Source organism: Pseudopodoces humilis, chromosome 2 (genome assembly GCF_049639895.1).
Source record: "Pseudopodoces humilis isolate 2021_Gansu_Grassland_sample_001 chromosome 2, ASM4963989v1, whole genome shotgun sequence".
In the NCBI taxonomy this organism is placed as follows: Eukaryota; Metazoa; Chordata; class Aves; order Passeriformes; family Paridae; genus Pseudopodoces; species Pseudopodoces humilis.
Window position 1 is genome coordinate 34,142,602 of NC_142201.1, and position 22,467 is coordinate 34,165,068.

Sequence of the window (22,467 nt, forward strand, 5' to 3'; positions counted from 1 at the left end):
ATAACACTCTGTCAGGTTAATGAGTTCTCTGGAAACCAGGTGATGTCCTGCAGCCACCTATTGCTGAGGATGCCTGAGTTAAATCACTGAGAATTGTCCTGGATATCCTCACTTAATCTGGAATTTTCTGCAACATTTCTATTCAGAGGCCCGTTAGAGATTTATTGAAGCAAATGTGCAAGTTAGAAGAGATGAGGAAAGAATGAGTCTCCAAAATCCTAATCCTGATGCCTTGTGCAGTAGGCTGTAACTCCTGTGTTTGTAAAGGAAAACACACCATTTATTTTTTTACTTCCAGCTTGAATTTTCATTGCATTATCTTACACAACTACATAGGTCAGCCTTAGTTTCTTGAATTCTTTCAAAGAAAATAGATTTTGGCAATCAAAATCTATTTGGAAATAAAACCAGAAAAGCACACAGAAGTATTTGAAGTGGTAGCTGCATTTTTACTAGCCCCAGAGAATAGGAGACACAGCAAGGCTCAAAGTGCTGAAGATGATGCTCCTGAGTCCATATACCTCTGAACAATTTATTACCTGCCTGCTCATGAAAATTAAAATATCTTTGCTGGCTTCTAGTGGAAACATATATAAAACATATATATAGGGGGCTATATTGTAGCCCCCTACCATCTTCTCTACTTTTTTACTTACTGTTTAATATTTGACAACTCACGTATCTTGTTTTCCCTTGTTAGAAAATAGAAATTGACACATCTCCCACTTCACAACTTTCTTATAATGACTGTTATTTATTTTTTAATTATTATAAGAACTCAGCATGGGCATAGAACTCCTAAATATTTAATAGAAAACCACAATATAGAAAGCCTTTATGAACTAGATGAGATCAAAAAGCAAAAAGACAGACAAAATGAAATAACCCAAAATTACATAAGCCAGCAGCTATTTCACACCCTCTTCTGTTTTAAATTGCTACAACCCCCATCTTGCACCCCAAACAGCAGCAGGACTATTTCCGGCTGTGGGCTCAGCCAGGTGGAGGAGGGCTGGGAGAAGGTGGTTGCCAGCCTTGGTTTCCCAGTGGAAGCACCTCCTGAAAACAGACAGTGGAGGTGTGAAAGTGCAAATCCTTTCCTGGATCACCCAGTAAGGTCAGCAGAGAATACTTCTCCCCTGGGACTCAGGTAGGCCATATGCCTGCACTGCCAAAGATGAGGACCAGAACTAGTGAGGTGCAAAATCTAACTCAAAATTACTACAGGGTGCTACATTAATAGCATGCAAGATGAAAATATGTCTGGGAAGATGGGAGAGATGAAAGCAAAAGTACACTTTCCCCCAAATTTCTTAGGTCTACATTGCAGTGCCATGCTAGCTGGGCTGTAATGTCCTGCTGATCCTGTGTCTCCTCCACACAAAGCTCCTGCATGGATGAAGACCTTTACCTTGCAGTGCTTATCCTCAGCCTGAGACTCAGCCTTTGTCTCCTTGTCCCTGAGCTGCCAGGAAGAAAGGAGTTTAAAGCAGATCACCAAATACCATTGTTGCAGTTCAATCCCAGCTGGCAATTAAGCCACTTACTCCCCTCCCATCCCCAGTGGGATTGGGAAGAGAGTCAAAAGAAGATAAAATCCATGATTGCTCACTACCAACTGACTGAGGCCCCCTGAGCAGCAATCAGTGGCTCCTGGCCAACTCTCCCCAGTTTATACACTGAACATGATGTTCTGTGGTATGGAATATCTCTTAGGTCAGTTTGGGTCAGCTGTCCTGGCCATGCTACCTCATGGCTTCTTGTGCATCTTCTCACTGGCAGAGCACAGCAAACTGTAAAGTCCTTGGCTTAGCGTAAGCACCACTTGGTGACAGCTACAACATCAGTGTGTTATCAGCATTATTCTCATACTGAATCCAAAACTGTACCAGCTGCAAAGAAGAAAAGTAATTCTATCTCAGCCTAAACCAGAAGAGAACTGTCCAAACAGAACCAGAACTGTCCGTGTCCCAGATGCTTTGAGTTTCTGGTTTTTATAGAGTTATTGTGCTTAAATAATAGTTTCACAATGTTCCCCAGATTGAGAGGAGCAAGTCCAATCTCGAAGACAGATAAAAGTGGTGGGGAAGGAAAGAATCTTATTCTGGAAATTTGTTTCACATAATTCCAGTTTCTGGAAATTTCATCATTTAATCTTGAATGATAAACCAAAAAGATCTAAACAAGAGGCTTAATTTACATCTGTCCCTAGTAACATACCATAAAGATGGGAAACGAGAAGACCAGTCTTATTTTCTACAGTTATTTTAGTGGAAGATGTAAGTGAGAGTAGCTCAGATTTTCTAATCATATCTTTTTAACAGATAGCTAGTTAGTTAGTTCAAATAAGTAATTACAGATTTTACATCCTTGATTTTGCCCAATAAGCTCATGGCTTTCCTGTTTAAGAAATAAAACCCGTGAAAAATTACAGTTCTCTTCATTTTAATTAAACTCTATTTTATCAGGAAGCAGCTTGTAGAAATAAATAAATAAATAAATAAAAAGTAATCTTGTAAACAGAACTACCATTTCCCATTTTCTATCACAATACTATCAGATTGCTAAAGTCATAAAATAACAGATAGATTCTGAAACCATACCATTATGGAGCTGTCTATACAGCTTACCCTTTGTTTCCCAAGAGAAGTTCTGAATTTAAAGGCAAAGGCTACATTCAGTTGTAAATTGGCATATCTGAATGCTTATTAACCAACCAGAATCAACTTGTTTTTAACAAAATAACCAAAAATGCAAATGCAAAGGATGACTGAATCTGATTATTCAAATCAAGTTTTTTGTTGTGTAGACTGAAACTGAATTTAAGCTCCGTAACTTAAATCCTTTTGTTTAAATCAATCAACCCCAGGGATCTTCACTATCTGCAAAGGAATCTATTGATGGCTTAAATTCAGAAGAGACCCAAGGAACATGTATAACTTTAGACAGGCAAGGAGTGCCATTGATTTCAATGAGATTAGTCTCTCAAGCTATATCAGAGAAGATTTGAGACATCGTATCTTTAACTGCAGAGCTCATTAGACAGAGAGAAAACATGCATACCCTCAGCCACATAAATGATTCCCAAGGTCTGAAACAGAAGCAAAAACTTTCATCTTTAAGACAATTATTCAGGAGTTTAAGCTCATCACATTCAATCAACCAAATGGTCTGAAAGAAGGGCAACCTGGTGCTCATAATGCAGAGGAGAGTATAAGCCTGTGGGGAGGTGATATTGTTATCAGTATTATCAATATTATTATTATTATTATTATTATTATTATTGTTATTCATTTTCAGGGGTTCTAAGGGAAAAACAAGCATCAGTTCCAGTGGAACAGGTAAAAGAAAGCATGAAAATGCATGTACATAAAATTTCTACTGTTAAGTAGAAAGACACAGATCTACTATCCACTGAAATTTTCAAATTTAATACCTAGGCTTGGAAACCTACATTAAGGTAGCAGATGGAGTAAAAAAAAATGTGTATCCATTGCAAAAGCCAGGATTGGACTTGGTGACAAATGTGGTCCTTGCCATGTTCTTTTTTCCTTTTCTGGATGACAGAAGTGACAGCAGAGGTGTCACATTGCTGTACAGGTGACACAGTATACCCCGTTCCTGTGACCACACTGACTGTCCCGGCTTTTGTTGGAGGAAGAATTGGTTCAAATTCCAAAAACGAGATCCATAGACAATGATCAAATCTCATTAACTGAAACAGGACAATGGAAAACTGGAAAGAAGAAAACCATTTACACCAAACCCTTTTACACCAAACATCTTTCCCTAGAAAACTATCAAAAAAACCCACAACAACCACCCAGCAAAAATAAATGAGTTGTGAGGCATGAATGTTAAAAAGCCCAGCAATCTTCCTGAAAGTTTTTTTATTCCTTTTATTTCATCTTCAGGTATCTCCTGTCTCTGCAGAATTTCTGACTGGGGTTTTGATACCGGGCTAATTCAGGTCTTGGGTAGCTATGGCCCAGAGGCTTGCTCTTGCAGAATGATTGATAGACAAAATAAACCAGCAAGAATTAACCTTTTCTTTTCATTAAGCTCCCCAGGAGAGTTCCTGTTGCACTGGAATTCATAGGGCATTTTGACACAAAGGTTAGAGCACTTGTTTAGAATGGGAAACAAATACCGTGAGGTTTTATGGCTTGATTAGTACATTTTACTGATTCATCTGGTGCTGAAATAATTCACTTTATTTAGGAAGCACAATATTGAACTATGCTCTTTGGTAGTGTCATTTTGCTACACACGTCCTTTGGGCCTGATAGTTCAATCAATGAGCCCCCCCTACCCCCACTCACTTGAGGTGATACACTGCAAGCAGCAAAGCTCCAGATGATTAAATTTCTGATTCCCAGGAAAAAAATCCAGCTGAATTAATGCAGAACTATGCTAAGGTTTAAGCAACTGCTTTTAACTCGTAAAAGCACAGGCTGAGGTCTGAGCAGAGCTCGAACACCAGTGCTATCCCAGCCCTCCCCTCTGCCTCTCCTGCCCGCACAGCCGCTTGCTTAAAATTCTGCTCTTCACCTGCAAGTCTGCGCAGCCCTGCAGCCGCCTATTGTTATTTAACGTGCACTTCACAGCGGAATTGAATTGTTCCAATCAAGATTAGTTTCTGTTTCTCTGTGTGGTATGCAAAGCATGTCTGCAGACAAAACTTTCATCCATTTCTCCACCTGCCTTTTCAGTGTGCCCCACAACAATCTCACTGACAGTCCCAATGCTTTTTTATTCCCTTTTCTTCAGGAATTCCTAAATGCCTCTTGCCAGGCCCTCACTGCAAGCTCACTGAGTGTGGCTGCCGCATCAGTGTGCCACTTGCCCCACTGGCTCAGATCCCTTTCTGCAGCCCATATGTTATCTGGAGGAAGAAGGGGCTCAGGGTAGGGGGGCTTCCCAGTGCAGCACTGACAATTACCCTCCTCGGATCACCCATCCATGTCACTGAGCCCCTTCAGAAACCAAAAAGGGGTAAAAAGCAGACTTCAAAGCAAAAGCTCTTGGGGTAGATGGTATTTACAATCTGTGGTGCAAACAAAGGAGCAAGCCCAAGTCTTATCGTAGTAGAAAAAGAAGAGGAAAATACCATATGAAAACTTGTGAATACATTGACCCAGCCAAATTGACAATTCAGGGGAAATGATGGGTCCGCAAGCAGTGCCAAACCCCTAGAGCAGGTCAGGCAACAAGGCTCCTCTTGAAGCAAAAGAGTGGTGTTACACGGGTTACACAGGATGTTACACTGCTGGACATGTGGGGCTGCAGGAAAGGATTGTGGGCAAGGCCGGTCCCCAGCCACCAGCATCAGCCACAATCCCTGCTGCTGCTTGGCCCTTGCCAGGGCACAGGACACTCCTACAGCTGGGGGACAAGCTGCAAAACCCCCTTTACTCTGCAGATCTGCTGAGCTGATGTGGCTATAAGGATGCCACAGTCAAAAAGCAAGGGTTTCCAAGCAGCGCAATCTTTGTATAAAAATAACCTAAACTGGGTTTTATCAATTGCATAAACTCCTTGATGTCCAAAACAAAACTGACCTTTGCTTTTAAATCTGTGTTCAATAAAAGATGATCCCAACTGATTGTGAACTTTGCAATGTCTGTAACGTGGTTCAGGGAAAAATACATTTAATTTTCCTAATAGCTGCTGACAGTCTGTGAAACAAATAGTTTTAATTATTTTCTCCTTGGTGAATTTCAGCTCTCATCATTTAATCAAAAAGTAGCACATTACCAACAATTGAGATTAAATGGAGAGACATACAGTAGGGGAAACAGGAAATTACATTAGCACTAAACTTTGACAAATATGTCCTTCTTATTGCACCCTTGTCCTGATACAGCAGAACATTTACAATGTCCTGATTAAAAAACCCTTTAAAACCCAAATGAGCCCTTTAGACTTTTCCCATTTATCCTGAGACTTGTGGCTAATGAAAATGTTGATGTGGTCTCTGCAATTAAAAAAAAATCATAATTTTAAGGACTCTTTTCACTTGTTGATGAACAATGTACAGACCTTACACATTGGTGTAAAATAAGTGTTAGTCATTTTTTTACTGGCACTACTGATGCCTGAAAATAACTACACAGCTAATCAATAGGTAATGACTGTATTTCAGGAGTAATGCTCTGTTCAAAGGAAAAAAATGACTGCAATTCACAAACAATTATTGACATCATGAAGCACATGAATCAATGCCCACTAGAGATCTGCACGTTATTTAAAATTTCTTCACCAATATTTGTCTTTGTTCCTTAGTCCAAGTTTAATGTTTCCTGCCTGTTACACTGTGAATTTATTAAAGTTTAGTGAGAATATATTGATGACAACTAGAAAAAAACGTAAAAGCTAGACTTCTGATGGATAAATCCAACTACTAGCAGCAGCATGACTATTACCGGAACGCTGTAGCCATGGGATTCCATGCAAAGCTCTTTCTTGCAAAGGACATTTTTTGTCACAGGATGATCAAGACCTCACCTCTTAAAGGTCCAGTATAATTCTGCTGGAATGAAATTTTTTTAAGTCTTCCTCATTGCGTTTTCTGCCTCCAATGGTTTACTGCTGAGAGCAAGTGGAAGCACATGAGGTGGCCAGAGTTGGAGGTGGTGTGCCTTACAGCTTACTGAAGTGTACCAAGGAGACAGATTTATCACTGGCTCCTACAGGGAACCAATGAATTCCCACTGGCCTAATTCTCTAAATATAGCCATTTGCCTTGTTTTTATTGTTACCTCTGTGTAGAGCAATGGAAAATCATGAAACAGTCCAAGGTACAAATCTGAATTCTTATTTGTTAACGCAGGGGAGAGAACAACACAGCTATTCTTCACATGCATAAACAAATATCTGAGATGTACAGGCCAGTGAAGAAGATGATTACCACTGGCTCTCACATTTTTTTCTTTTTGATTCACATGTGGCTTGAGACATGGCTGATTTACAGCCTGATATGATACTCCTTGAGGTTTTAACTGCAAATCAGTTCTGCCTAGCCCAGAACAAACATCTGGTCCTTGCTTAGAAAATGAATTGAAACAACATCATGCCTGCCATCAGAGCACAGCTACTCGAACATCTGACAACAGTTACCAGCAGCACCTGATGGGAGGGACAGATTTTCAAAAGAATACATGCCCAGCTGTGACTAGAAACATATTTGGGTGTCTTGCTACAGCGCTGCATAAGAAAACAGCAATCATTTTTAATTACTAATGTAATAAAATGAGAAAAATAAGTTCGGCTCTTGAAAAATCAGGGACATTCCTCTCCTAGTCTAAATTAATATTATGAAGAATTTACAAATATTTTCAGATGACCACAGCAGAACAAAAATATGACAAACAACAAACATAAGCACTAGGAGAAATTCAGAGAGAAAATAGCACTAAGGTACACATTTTTACACAACATGTTTCTCTAAGGGAAAATAGATACCTGAGCCAAATATGCTCTTTAACTCCTTCTCTGAAAATATAAACTCATTTCCAAAGAGCTCATTCAGGGTAATTTTTTTCCTTTTATTTAGGCAAGCATGAGAAATCATAAAGATTGAAAATTGTCTCAGCATACACCTCATTTGCAAGTAGTAGAGAGCTGCTCAATCTCGTAAAGCTTACTTTTGTGTTGAAAAGGAAATAAAATCTAGACAGTAGTCTGGCTGGAGCTAACTGCTGCTACATTAAATAAGTACAAATAAAACTATTTCAAAACTATAAATTATGAGGTAGGCTCAAATAATAGAGATGAGAGCATAGCCCAGAATATATTCACATAATTTAAAAATAAACATTAAAAATGTATTTATGGGGTGATGAGCAGAAAAGGAGCTGTTCTTCCAAAGCTCTGAGCACACAGCCCTGCTGGCTCCTGGTTTTCCAGTTTAATTTAGAGAAAAGGTTACAATCATCGATCTCATTCCACAAGTTGTCAGAAAAGCCAGCCCTACGTATTTCATCATTAAGAAGCCCCAATGAACAGGTGTTTTAAACATTTGCAATTGAGGTTAACTGACCACTTGCTAGCTGCTCTGTAGCTCTGCCCTTTCTTCTAATTCAAAAATATATTAACTGGAGGAAAATTGCAGATGTTCTCATTCATAACCTACAGTGACAATAACAAACAGCAGATTAAATTAAAAGGATCTTGCAGTCTCCCAAAATATTCAGTGCTTTGCATTTTGTTATATCCTTCCTAAAAATTCTTAGGTACTGCAGATGAGTAAAGTTGAGTGGAAGAATATTATTGAAAACTACATAGTAAAATCTGTTTAACTTGTAAGCCCACAGAAGCTTACATTTTTAGTTAGTATATGATTAAAAATGAAATTACATTTAATTAATATATTTTTGTTTATTAAGAAGTTCTACATTTAAAAGTAAGTAATATTTTAACATGAAAATTATCTAATCTCCACAAATTTAAGCAAAGGGAATCCAAAACATAAAAGGTACTCCAGTCCCCTGAATTTTGGGTATATCTATTTTTCTCTGATATAGGCACTAAGTAACCATCTTAATCATTGCAAAATTCTGTAAATAAATACTGTCACCCAAAGTTTTACAGAAATACAAGTTGATTGTAAAAACATGTAAAAACAAGAAATAAAATTATATTCAAAAATACCTTCTATCTACCACACATAAAAATAAAGAATTTTTTTTATGCAAGGAAGATGCTTACATGAAGAAATACCAAGTATAGTACAAATGACCCAGCAATGTGGTGTTTACATCAGAAACTATGGAGTGTTTAATAATTCCTTGAAGTGGAAAAAACACATGCATCTCAGTGGCATGATTCATTGACAGATATTTCCATCATAAATATAAGGGAAACCCTACAGGCTGCTGACAGCAATGAAAGGTGAATGAGAGATTACTGAAATACAGCTAAATTGCGGGTATCTTGAGACCTATGTTTCAGTTCACCACACCATTTATTTCTTGACAGTTCAAATTTTCTATACAATCCAAAGGATTTATTTTGAAATCTAGACAGTCATTCATATCAGGGGACAGACTTTTACCCAGTCTTTTGGAGCATTGACACATTTTAGCTCTCATAACAGGTTCATGACCTGTAGTCTGCAGTAGTCTATTGCTCTGATTTGAAAGACCCACCAAGTAAGATCAAGCACTCAGTTTTGACCTCCCCATAACATCACATCATTGTTTAAATTAAAAAGGCCAGAAGATCAGAAAACAAACAAACAAACAAACAAAAAGTTGGTTTTGTTTGTTGTTGTTTTTTTTTAATTTTAAAACGTAGTATAATTTCTCCATAAGAAAAATATGGCAAGTAGCAGTGAAAACACACCAATTCAGGTCAAGGAGAGCTGACATCACAAAAGAGGATTGCAATAACTTGCCTTCCCTTAGAAAAAATCCTGACCAAACTCTTTTGTGGACATTTTAGAAATGGAAATCTTTGTCTTTCTAACTCTGGCTAGTCTAGTCTGGACACTCAGTTGGATTCAAGATCTCAGCTGACTTCCAGTATGATTTTAAGGCTCCCTAACACTAGCCATCTTGAAGGAGCTTTAGATGCAAACCAGGCATTGGGGAAGACCTCAAACAACGGCCTTGAGCTGTCTTTGGAAACGAGAAGCCGTGGTCTCTCATTCAAGGGTCACACTGTGGCCCATGGTTGCCCAGCCTCTCTGCTGAGGGGTCTCTTGAGCATTGACCAAACTGTGAAAAGCACTGCTGTAATGCAGGTTAGATATCAACTACATGGCTATGTCAGTTATCTGTACAGCTCCATTTGCAATTAATCATGGCTATGTTGTTTTTAAGAGCATACACAGATATTTTGACCAGGACAATAAAAGATTTCGTTTCCACTGAAGGCTCTTCAGGCTGATGCATATATCTGTCATCTTCCCTTTTTCTGCTGTAACCAAAAGCAAGGACTAGACTGTTGGACAATTCAACACAGCTCATCAGCAAACTGGAAGAGCTACTGTCAAGAAAGGCAAGGATGGAGGTGAGTGCAAGAAATGGCACATCTTCACAAAAGGTTTTCCTAAAGGAGAATTTGCTAGATGCTCAACAAATTCAAAATCAAATGGACGTTTCTAGGAAAATCTTCACTTTTGTACTCTTATACTCTTCTATATACTCTTACACTGGATTCTTTTTTTCTTTTCAGCATGAAAAAAAAGCAGGCAAACCTGGGGCAAAAAATAAAGGATTCTAAATAGAAAAAGAATTCAGAAGCAACAATCCATCTTGGGACATCTCTGATCTAATTTTGCAGATAACCTATCAGCTGATCTTCTTCTCCAAAACCTATTTAAACTCCATCACAAATACAAGACTCTTTTTATAACTGCCACACTGTGGGAGTCATTCCCAGAGTATGATTCCAAAGATTAGAAGCAAGTTTCTTCTTTTTCCTCATTTCTTTCTCATTTTCTCAAAGCAAATACATTTCCAGTCACTAAACTTTAATTAATTTTTGTCTTGAGTAAATTGTTTCCCTAAAAGCATTCTTAGTCCTGTTTGGTTAGAGACTATTGCTAGATATCATGATATAAATTGGCAGTAAAAAGAAGAAAAAAAATTGCCAAGAGCTTCTACAGAGTCAAACTGAAACCAGCTCACAAAAGGTGTGTTGTCTTTATGGTAAGAGTGACAGCACTGGTTCCAATCTTGAGCAGAATGGTACCTGCTCACATCTACAAAGCCTAATGACTCTAATACTGCAAATTCTTTCTTTCCAGCCAGGAGAGTGTGTGACAGATTGTACATCAAAGGTACAAGACTGCTTCTGAGCACTGGAGATACTTTATAATTCCCTTGGCTCCTCTGAGTAAACCACTGTGAAGTAACCTGGAGATGACAAATCCAGGTACCTGACCACAAAAACATTTCATATTTTATCACTTTTTCAAAAAGATGGAAATAATGACACTAGCAATTTACCTTTAACCTAGAAGTATAACAAGTGGGTTGAAACTTTCATGGGAGAAGTTGTACACTAACCAAGATACTGGGTTATAGATATATTTTGCAGTGAAAATAGTCCTTGAGGCTTGCCTTACAATGAGGAGAAAAAAAACCTCACCAAAATTAAAACTGAGCATTAAGTGTATATAACATAATATTAAAAGGGTAATTTAAAAAAAACAAAACAAAACAAACCCTGTGTAAAATGCAATGCTTCCTGTCTTCCAGATCATCTTGAATGGATTTCAAGCAACATCAGCTGAACCTAGTAATATAAACATTTGAAGTACTTACTACCTCTGGAGATTTGCAGGCCCTCTAAAGCGATTAGGGTTCAGTCTATCTGTGCCAGCCTTAATCCACTTCCTGAGATAACAGGCATATAAAATAGGACACATGTGCCACAAACCTAAACCAGGCAAGAAAAATAAAAGGCCAGCCCCAGATCAAGGAGAACCTCTAAGGAGCAGGATCAGACATGTCTTACATGCTTTACAAAAGAACAGTACTCCACAGAGGATATGAAATCAAATCAGATAATCCTTGGTAGAAGAATATGAGGTAAGATTCAGACCTAGATGCTTTTATGTTCAGATCTTATTTACTTCTTTAGCAAGTTCTGATTAGTGTATTTTGTGTAAAGCCACTGATGAAGTACCACAAACTTCATGATGATGGAAGTCATCATTTCATGTGCAAAGGAAAATGGGGACCTAAGTTCTTGTTACTGGTTGTGATGCATGAGAGTTGTGATAACTGAACTCTCCGAAAAATTACCAGGCTCCATTCACAGCTTGGGCAGTTATAAAAATAGCCTTTGTAACTGGGCAATGTACAGCCCTGACAGAAAAAACAAGTATACTGCCCCACAGTGTCCTTCCTACATAATTTTTAGAATGAAAAAACAGTTTGGGTTGGAAGGGATCTTAAAGATCACCTAGTTCCAACACAACTTCCATGGGACACCTTACACTATCCCAGGTTGCTCAGAGCGCCATCCAACCTGGCCTTGAACACTTCCAGGGATGAGGCATCCACAACTTCTCTGGGTGATCTGTTCCAGCACGTCTCCACCCTCACAGCAAAGAATTTTTTCTGAATATTTAATCTAAATGTACTCCTTCAGTTTGAAGCCATTTCCCCTTGTCCTGTCACTACATGTCCTTGTAAAAAGAAAAGTTTCTGTCTGTCTTCCTTGTAAGCTCATTCCAGATATTGGAAGGCCACAGGCCATCATGCAGTTTTATCTTTTCCAGGCTGAAGTATCCTAATTCTCTTTGCCTTTTCTTGTAGATGACATGCTCCATCCATTTAATCTTCTTTGTGTCCCTCCTCTGAACTTGCTCCAGCAGCTCAATACAATTCCTGCGCTGGGGAGCCCAGAGCTGCATGCAGCACTCCAGGTGGGAGGCACCCAAATATACTCACAGTCTGTATAAGTTTATTTTCAACACTATGAGCTCCAAAAACAACAAGACAGCTTTTCTCTTTCTACATTTTTAATCTTCTTAGGATAGTATATGACAAGTGACAGACTGTGGAAGACTGAATTTTGTATCTTAAGCTTGGCAGGCAACAACACTGAATAAGACTTCCTGAGTATGCCTCAGCATACTGCTGGGATGTGACACGGCTGGGCTAGGACTCACAGCGCCTCTCACAGCAAAGTCCTGGGAAAACAGGCCTGCCAGGCACACAGCACCAGCTCTGGCCCTTGCTATTCAGTCAAAAAGCAACAGGTACACTTAATTGGGTAAAATATTGGTAAGACAGCAAGTTAGGCTCGTAAGTTGGTGGTGGCTAGCTCCAAGACTGATGAGCAATTAAGAGACATGGGGAGCAATGCAGTTTTTCAGACAGTGCCTGAGCCTAGGACCAGCAGCAGCACCTCCTTCCTATTCCAGAGATAGAAAAGTAGGTCAGCAGAATGGGGCCAAATAAATACCACTATAAATCCCATCTCTGATAAGCTGTCCAAGTTCATTCTTGTTTTATTGCACATTGCTCTGGTTTCATCCAAATCCTCTTCTGCATATGTTTTGTATTTCCTGCAGAGTGCCTTGTCTGTGGCAATGTAACCCCTGTGGTTACTTCCCCTTTTCCCAGCACTGAGATGGCACCACACAGATGTAGTCATTTGCCCTAAAGAGACTCACAATTTAAACAGAATGCTTAAATATGTAATAATGTACACAAACCACTAGCTCTTCAGAGATTAATGATGTGCTTGTGCCACATCTAGTATCAGTTTCCTTGTAGGAAAAATGGGGACTAGAGGCACTAAACCAAAGTCTCTTCTTGTGTTTACCTATTAAAATCCACCAAATCCCAGGTATTTAGCTCAAAACATACTAAGAACAAAAAGAACCATATGAACTACATCTCATAGTATCTCAGTAGTCTTTCCAAAATGCAACACAGAAGTTTGTGGCTTACCATCATGATCATTATAGTCATTACTAATGTCAGAGCTGTTATATTAAAAATATATGTTTACTGTTTCCATATTGTCCTCAAGTAGTAGATGGTGCTTGCTTCCCATGGTTCTCTCTTGCTGCAGACATTAGGCTATTATAAATACATGCAGGGAGTACACATAACTACCCATGTAAATGTACGGCGATATCTGCATGATAAACTGTGGAGGCACGCCATGGATTGTAAACACTTATGAGAAATACATTTCATAAGTAATAGGGATTTCCTCACCCAGGGCTGCTTTAGTGAAGGCGCACAATAGATTATAAACATACATGAGAAATGCATTTCATAAGTGACTGGTATTTCCTCATCTGTAGCTGCCCACGAGCTCATTTCCCACTTTTATGGGAAATGGTCTAACACCTGAGAGCTGCCATTTGCAAAACCAGCTTGATAGCAGATAACTTGTGCCCCAGATCTAGGAACAAACCTTTACAGCTTCTATTCTCTCCTGTGCACATCCAAAATCCTACCATCCTCAGTTCATTTAAAAAAACCCCACAAAAACCTAGAAAATTAACATTATGTACCTTAGGAAAGAATTCATCTTATACAACTTTATACAGCACAGATATCTACAGCTATGCTAGTCACCAGAGGACCCCTTTGTCATTCACAGGGATAAACTGGCATTTGAAGGACTTAATTCAGCTGCCCAACTGCAGATATTTATCTTAGGATAAGAAAGGTCCTGTAGTAGCAATGACCATGAGGAAATCACACCTCTGATGCTGGCATTTATGTTGCAGACATTTATGAACCAGGAGACCTGGTGACTTTCAGGCATAGATAGCTTAGATCTCTAGAAAAGGGAATGTTTTCAGCTTCTTGTTAGAACCTGACATTTTATGTCAGCCTTTGAAAACTCAGGAAATCAACAAAAATTGTGTCTGTGTTGTTCATGGAAAAATTTCCTTATTCACATTGAAAGGGTTTCCAGTCTCCTTAAATTACTGCTAACTTACACACTGTCATAATCAGAAAGGGGGAAAGGAGGGCCTGTAAATCTCCAAAATCTCCTAAGATTGTTTTTCTCTGTAGTGAGCAGGGTCTTTAGGCAATGGGGCTCTGCAATACAAATTTTATCATAATTTTTTTTGTTAGGGACACATAACTCAAGAATAGCAAAGCAATGAGGAATTTAAATAGACCATATATATATATATATAAATGATTACACAAATATATTAATACATATAAATAAATAGATAAATAAATATATACACACACCTGAATATGCACTCCCCACCACCCACTCCTCTGCATCTTTTGATTTTAATTCCAAACTGCTGCTCACCCATAAGCTCATTTGGAGGATTTTCCAAGGGAAGCCAGTGGTCTTTCTCCTTAACTCTGTTTTACAACTCATTCACATGGAAGACAGAAACTGCCTGCAACTCCTGTTCCTACCCTTGCAGAATGGGTCATTTTATTGGGGCTGGGATTGTCTCTTCTCTCTTTTGCTCTTTCTCTGAGAGATAAACCAATGAGAAAGATTAGTGGCTGCTCTTCATTCTGCTGCCAGTGGGTTCAAGTTTCCAAGTACTGTTATACTACATGACCAGAAGAAAACAGAATTTTAAGCACATGGTGATTGACTTAGAATTTCTCTAATGCATGAGGAAGAATTACAGTAGTGAGATGTTATAACCTGTAATTTAAAAGAGTATGATAATTGTCTAGTGGAAATTACAAGATTCTCTAATTCCCCAATCTTTCAGCCTCTTTTTTGAAACCTTTACATCAGAGGCATTGAGAAGACCTTCTTTTAAACTGACTCAGTTCAGAGTCCCTGATGTGTGCTTAATCCAAAGCAAAATTATCCTCCTTTTTTTGTGTTTTCTTCATTTTCAACAAGTCTGACTGGGAAAAGATTACCACACAAAGGTATTAATCAAATACTTAGGAAAGTACTGCAAGGAATTGATTGATTGATGGAAAATATCTTTCCTAACTAACTCTGTGGTTTCTGAATATGAAACCAGTTACAGATTACAGGATGATAGGTGCTGATGTGCTAACACTGGTTAGGCTCTTATATTTTCACAATTTCTTAACTGTTTACTTACTCTCACCCCAGTACAGGAATTTGTATTTTCAGATACAAATTTAAATGCTTTCATATAAAATGAAATAATCTTCCTGGGCTGTCAGGTTAAATCAGCAATCCTCTATCACACCAGAGTTAAGGATAAACCCTTTCTTACATAGTAAGACACACAGCTTCTGACATTTCAGTTGCTTACCAGCCCAGAACAATTTCACACAGGAAAAGCATGGGTTTTCACATAGTTCACAGAGTTGTTTTAACCTGTTTTCCTTTAGACCATTTCCTGGGCTAAAAAGGGTGAATCCTGCAGACAATATTAGACATGGAGAAAGTTTTCCTGTCCTGTGAACAGTTTTGAGAGACGGAAGATAATCTTCCCATTTCACACTGTCAGAAGGAAAAAAAAGCCGAAACAAAGAGATGCTTCTTTTCTTTTAATTAAACAACTAAAACTGCAGGACAGGACGTGAGATGTATCTCTGTGCACACTACTTAATTTCTTGGTTGCTCCATAACTGTGTTTCAGCCTGTTCCAACTGGCACCCTTCAAGAGGAAGCTTGGGTGTGGTTTGGGGATAAGTCACAGCAGCAGCTGCTTCCAAATAAGTTATAAACAAGAACTTCAACATCCTCGACTCCCTGTGATGCACTGTGACATAATCCCACCCATTTTGTGCCGTACAGCAACCGTACACTCCTTTGCATGCCATACACTGAGGCAAGCAACACAAATCCTTCATCCTCCTGCCATCAAAGCATCCTGTCATAACTCTCAACATGTCTCTTCAAATAATTGAATTTTAACCACTTAGACCTTATAAAACATGCAGAAAAATAGTGATATCTTGGGATGCAGTGGAGTCACAGATTCTCTGGAGACCAGGGTCCGACGCTCTGGCACTGAGGGCCTGCCTGCCTTAGAGGGGTCTGATCTGACTTTGCACAGACACACAGGGCTCTGTGTTCAGAAGGCACTGTGCTCAGCAGTTACAACAAATAAAGCAGCCGAGCTCCATCCACATACCCCAGGATGCAGGACGCGGATACTTAACCAAGTCCAGGGATTCACATGCAAGAAAGAACCCCAGATCACCAGGATTTGGGAGCTTAATAGTAGATTATTCACTAGCCCTCTCAGGCCAGTCCCTCCATCTTTTCCCCTAGAATTATTCTATGGCTGTACAAATAATAAAATATTTAATAGATGGAAAAAAAAGTCACCTATGGCTCTGAAAACTTAAATCCCTGTACCACTGTGTACAAAAATGGTATCTGCTGAAAGACCAACATTACCGGATTCAAGTAAACTGTTCTCTTCTCTATGTTTTTGACCACAAAAACCTTTTGTAAAAATTAACTGCAAATTACACGTTTCTGCAAGTTTTCATTTTGTGAGAGAAGCCCAGATTAGCTTTATGTGAGGACCATACACTCTCATGCACAGAAGATGTTGATGCTGATGAATTGCTGCTTTCAGCTGTGGGATTTAATTACTCTCATTCTCTACAGCTGGTGTTATTGTGTGGTGATGTGTTTGTCTTCTGACACCTGGGGGGTAGGATGAAATAAATTTACTATATTCACAGTGCCAAAGGGACAGTTTGAATAAGAAATGCTGCAATAAGACCTGGATGACTATGTCCTCTGGCATGAATGATGAATCCAGGTCATTTAGATCTTGTTTTCTAGATGTGCTTACAGACTGGAAGCATTTTTTAAAAAATGTTATCGGAAAATTACACCAATGTTAAGCTTATTTTGACAAGTTGAAGGGAATGAATTAGTTTATATTGGTTGATGTCTATCTAGCCTGTGTTCCTGAAGCCTTTCTCTTCATTTTTACAGGCTGGCAGGGTCACTAATCCTACTCATTTTCAGTTTGTCAGTCAATAATCACTTATGTGGCACTATGTCTTTGGAAATGACAGCTAAGACAGGATCTGATGCAAAGCCTTCCTTCCACAATGCCTTCCTAAATACCAATCTGAGCTGGCTGAAAGGACCAAATACTCTATATCTGGTAATGGCATGTTCACCAAGCTTGCCATAAACAAGGTTTTGGGGAACTTTACACTGCTATCTGTCAAATGTCTCTACTTTGACGCCATAATGAAGTCATACGAAGTGGGACAGTCCCTGTTATCAGACATTAATGAGAGTCAACTTTTTTGCTTTGCTCTAAGGCATTTTAATTGTATCACATGCAGAGACCATCTGGCTTAAGAATGAATATTCAGTATCTGCTGCAGAAGCAGAAATACTTGGGAGGGAAATGGTACTTCCTGTTTTCCAGCTTGTACAGTACCCAACGCTGAAGCTGGTGTGCTGTACACTTAGGTAAATTGCAATTTGATGCTCAATGAATGACTTTTTAGGTTATTACTATCTCATTAATTAGTTAGTATTTACTAGTTTGTACTTTATCTCTTCAAAAAGAAGATTAATTTATGTTAAAAATTACTAAGGGGTAACTTGCTTCACTGCATTCTGCAGAGGACTGCATCAGCTCATCAGGCTTTCTTTACCAAGAAGTCATAGGGATAGAATTTTTTATTTTTTGAGGAATAAACATATTTTCTCTCTTGTGTGACAGGCGCAGTCCATGTTTATGAAAAATACAGAGAAAACATTTGCAAAGTGCAAATTTGGAGTACCACAGCAGACAATTACTTTCCTGAGAAAGAACCCAGCCAAGAAAGAATGAAACCATCACTTCTAAAGGTCAGGCATAAATTCCACGAATTTTATGACTGTCACCAGAACCTTTAGTTTGGCCTACCTTATTTTTACCGGAATGCCTCTCACTACAACTTGAGGGGGGAAAAACATCAACTTGACTTGGCCAAGACTTTTCTGAGCCATGTATAAAGTCCAGAAGATAATGTTTTGCCGTTTTAAGAAAATCAAGCTGTTAATACTTTGAGGGAATTATGCATATGCATCATGGCCTATTTACAAGGCTGTAGGTCTATTTGTTTAAATACCTAACTATCTTGAGGCAGCTCCAAGGCGGATGTTGAGCTGACAGCCTTGTCTGCCTCAAACACGAGCAGCCCAGGGAAGGTGGGGGCCAGGCTGAAATCCCTAAGAGGTATTTGACTTGAACATAACTGGAACCAGAGCTGGCAGAAATTCATTGAAAGGTACTGGGGGCTCTGCCACTTTATTTTGGAACTAAATCAAACAAGATGTTGACTCTTTCCTGAGGGAATGAGATGTGATGGATTTCCTCACTGAAGCTCTCTGGGCTGTGCTGGCTCTCAAGAGTGCCATGTTGCAGTGAGTGAAGCAATTTCCAGCACATGCTTAGAACCCACTCAGGAATACTTCCGGGTGACAATAGCTAGTTAAGTCAGTATGATTAGAGAGCTTTCACCTCATTTTCACTGCATTACTGCCATAATCCTAGAAGGAAGATTCATATAAATGCTTGGGAACAAAATTCCAGGGGAGAAAAATCCATACTACCAACTACCAGCTAATATTACCAGACAACTGAATTTTCTTGTACTTTTCTTGGGGAAAATTTACCCCAACACATGAGACCAACACAAGACTCACACAGGCTTGAATGTTGAATACTACAGCCCTCAATAGAGCACTATTAAAATTGCCAGGCAGGCTTTCAATGTGTGCTGCTGTGCAGCTGAACATCTCCTCTGGGATGAAGCGCTCTGGAACAGACAGATATATCCTAAGCAATAAGCAAAGAGTAGAAGTTGAAGCTGTAGCTCAGAGGTCTAGGGGAAGATGGGGAGAGAGAAAGTAAGAATTCCCTCTCCTGTGGATTTTGGGAGAAACACATTAAGCGTTAGACAAAAATGTAAAAACCTCTACCTGAGGTTATTCTGACTCAGACAGCAATTGATACTATTGCTTTACAGGCAGTACAGCCATTGCTCTTCCAGACAGGTAAGTGTGTCTGTCTGTCACCTATTTCAAGGCAGAATTTCTTTTGAGCAGTATCTCATCCAAAGAAGAAGGAAATTATCAGGAACTATCAGTGTCAGGACTGTTAGGATTGTAAGAATGGGAATCCCTCTTGTTATAAATCATTTTAAATGTTCAATGGCATCCAATTCACATCACCAGAAGAATACAAAAATGTCTCCTGGGCACATCAATAAAACTGGGTGGGATTGAGTGCTGTAAACATCAAGAAACTTGAAACTCACTCTCAGATGCATGAATGTAGTCAGAATTTTGTCTCTCCAGAGGAAATCCTAAGCACAACCTAAAAATCTACAAGAAACTTTTATATTAGCAAGGTGAAGTAAGTCCAATGAGAAAAACACTGCCACCCGAGACTGATATTTAAAATGGCAGTCACAAGAGGCAAAACAAGTTTAATGTACATGGTTTGGCGAAGTTGCAGTCTGCTTCTTTAAGAATGCATTGCAGATTATGAGCATTCTTGTTACAATTTTATTGCAATATTCAAGGTGCACTCTGAAGATACAATTTTTTTAAAATATGGGTTTATTTGTTTGCATCTTATTTTACAGTCACTCTTCCAGCCTCCAGTTCATTTCTAAAATGAAAGCAACTGATATTTCCATATCAAAGTTTAAAATTAATTTGCTTTGTGGGACATGCTCCTTGATGTAAAATACTTCATTTTAATTAGGACATTTAATTTTCTCTAATGGAATCAGGTTCCATTTACTTAATCCAAAACTACTTTCTGAAAGAGCTATAAGCAGTACATTTTCTCAGCACAAGCCCTTCAAAGGCCTGTGTGCATGAGGAGATTGCACCTACACAGCTAAACTGATTTCAGCTTAATCTACTTACACCCCTACAAAACATTACCCATAACTGAGTCCGCCCCACTTCTGGATCAGTTTAATTAAACAACTTTTTTTTTCCTAGTGCAGACCAGGATTGGATAATAAAAAATTAAGTACCATTACAAGTATGTGTTAGAATGAAAAACCTAATTAAAAAATGTCCCAGCTCCCTGAGCACGTGTGCCTGGACCCCGCATCCTGGAGTGTCGCCCTGAAAACTCAGCTTCTGAGCTTGCTAACATAGTTTTCTAAGGACTTTCCCAGGACAGTAACTATAAACATAGATATGTGTACATTCTTTCTGTTACACATCTTGTGATGGGCATCTCTCATGGCCAGTGCAGTGAGAAAATGTTATCCTGACCATCCAATCCCTGGCCATGAGAAGAAACCTATAAATCCTGGGAAGAAAAATAAACTCTGCTCTTCCTTCACCACACCTCAACCTGTGTCCGCGTGATCTATTGATCTTCAGCGGTAACACTGGAGCACAGCCATATCCCACTGCCGCTTTTGTGCAACTTTCTTCTTCCCTTTGCCCTCCTCTTTGTAACATGTTGTGTACATGTAGACCATGCCAGATCATGTCTGCTTCTCTGTAAGAGAATGTACAAGTCATTTCTGAGGAACACTTTGCATATTCTGGCTCCATGTTAGGATGATGTCCTGCCCTCATGCACGCACAGAAGCACGTGGATAGATCAGGGCAGAGATAACCAGGCACAGACTGTGAAAGGCATTCCCTTTCCCTACTGTGACAGCTTGCTCCCTCCATTTAAAATAAATGTTTGTTTGCTGAAAAGCCTGTCTTTATTGATTTTGTACATCTCATCAGCAAAGAGAAATGCAATAGATACCATACACTACTACAAACTCTGAAACGCCTTCAGCTCTCCAGGCCAACTCCAGCTTTCACAATGCAAGGGCAGAGCAATAAAATTATTTTAAAAATGGAATACCTTGAAAAACAGCCAGGCTGTCATCCATTTCACCACTTTCACAACCCAAAAGACATGCTTGTAGAGCTCAGTATTCACTACTCCAGGGTCTACTACATTAGCAGTCACATGGCTTCCATTTGCAGTCAGAAGATGCTGTAGTCGATAGGTAAATAACACAAGGGCAAGTTTGCTTTGGGCATAGGCTCCATGGGATGAATACGAACATCTGTACACAGAAGAGAAAAAGAGAAGGAGATGCATGTAAAAATAACCAGAAGGAGAACAGAATTGCACAAATATCACATGTACCACATTTTGCAATATCCTGATATACATTAATTCATCAAAAGAAGCAGCTTATCACTGGCAGGTGTGTTGTTTACTCAAGTTTCACTGATTATTCCATCCGACATCAAGTCTTATTTATAGCAGGGAAAAATATTAAAATAAAATTACACAATACCTGCCAGAATCTCTCTGTCAAACTCCTTAAACTAGAAATGCTGAGGTACCAATCTCTGAGCTATCATCACCTAGAGGCCCTCAAACTTCTTCCCCCTCTTTTCCTCTGCTCTTTCCAAACATACACACCCGATTTCCACTTATTAAATCCATGACTGATGATACTACTTCTCGTTGCTATTATTATTTTTACTGCCAAAGTACCTACTAGTTGAAAGCTCCTGTGTTGGGAGCAGTACAGATGAGTAAGGTACTCATTGCAGCTGCCCTGGTCACACACCAGACTGTGCTTTGCTAAGAGAGAGGTAAAAAGATGGTTCAAGGAGAGCAGCTGCTAGTGTAAACAGTTTAGACAGTTTACAGGCCCTATACAGCCTTTAAAGCACAGATGGCTGGCAGGGACTGTGCCAAAGACGTATGACAAAGGCACACAAATTCCAGGAGTTACTGCAAAACATTACCTGTTGAGACTCCTGTTCACCTCTCTTATCTGGATGTCAAATGTGCCTTCATTTCAAGTCAAGCTTTCTAGGAACTGCTGAGTTGGGTTTCATTGCACACAGAAAGCACCTTTTTTTTTTTTTTTAATAAACAGGTTATTTTCAGGCAAATTAGCAGGTATGTCACTTAAAATGCTCTTCCTGACTGTGGCCTCAGCATCGTTTCCAGAAATTCCTATGCCATAACAATTCACTCCTGTAATTACTTCAGCCTCTCATCTAGCATTTTTTGGTGCTTAGCAGAACCAAAGGTAAGTGGTGGCA

At 39.2% G+C, this 22,467-nt stretch overlaps 1 protein-coding gene across 2 annotated transcripts in view; it reads right to left on the bottom strand.

Annotated features, from left to right (window-relative positions):
* DHRSX (dehydrogenase/reductase X-linked) overlaps positions 1-22,467 on the bottom strand; it is a 161,889-nt gene that overhangs the window by 9,121 nt on the left and 130,301 nt on the right. For both annotated transcript variants that reach the window (XM_005516493.3, XM_088051145.1), the window contains one exon: positions 21,260-21,467. In XM_005516493.3, coding sequence (XP_005516550.1) covers positions 21,260-21,467 — 208 coding nt within the window. The remainder of the gene's footprint in view (positions 1-21,259; positions 21,468-22,467) is intronic.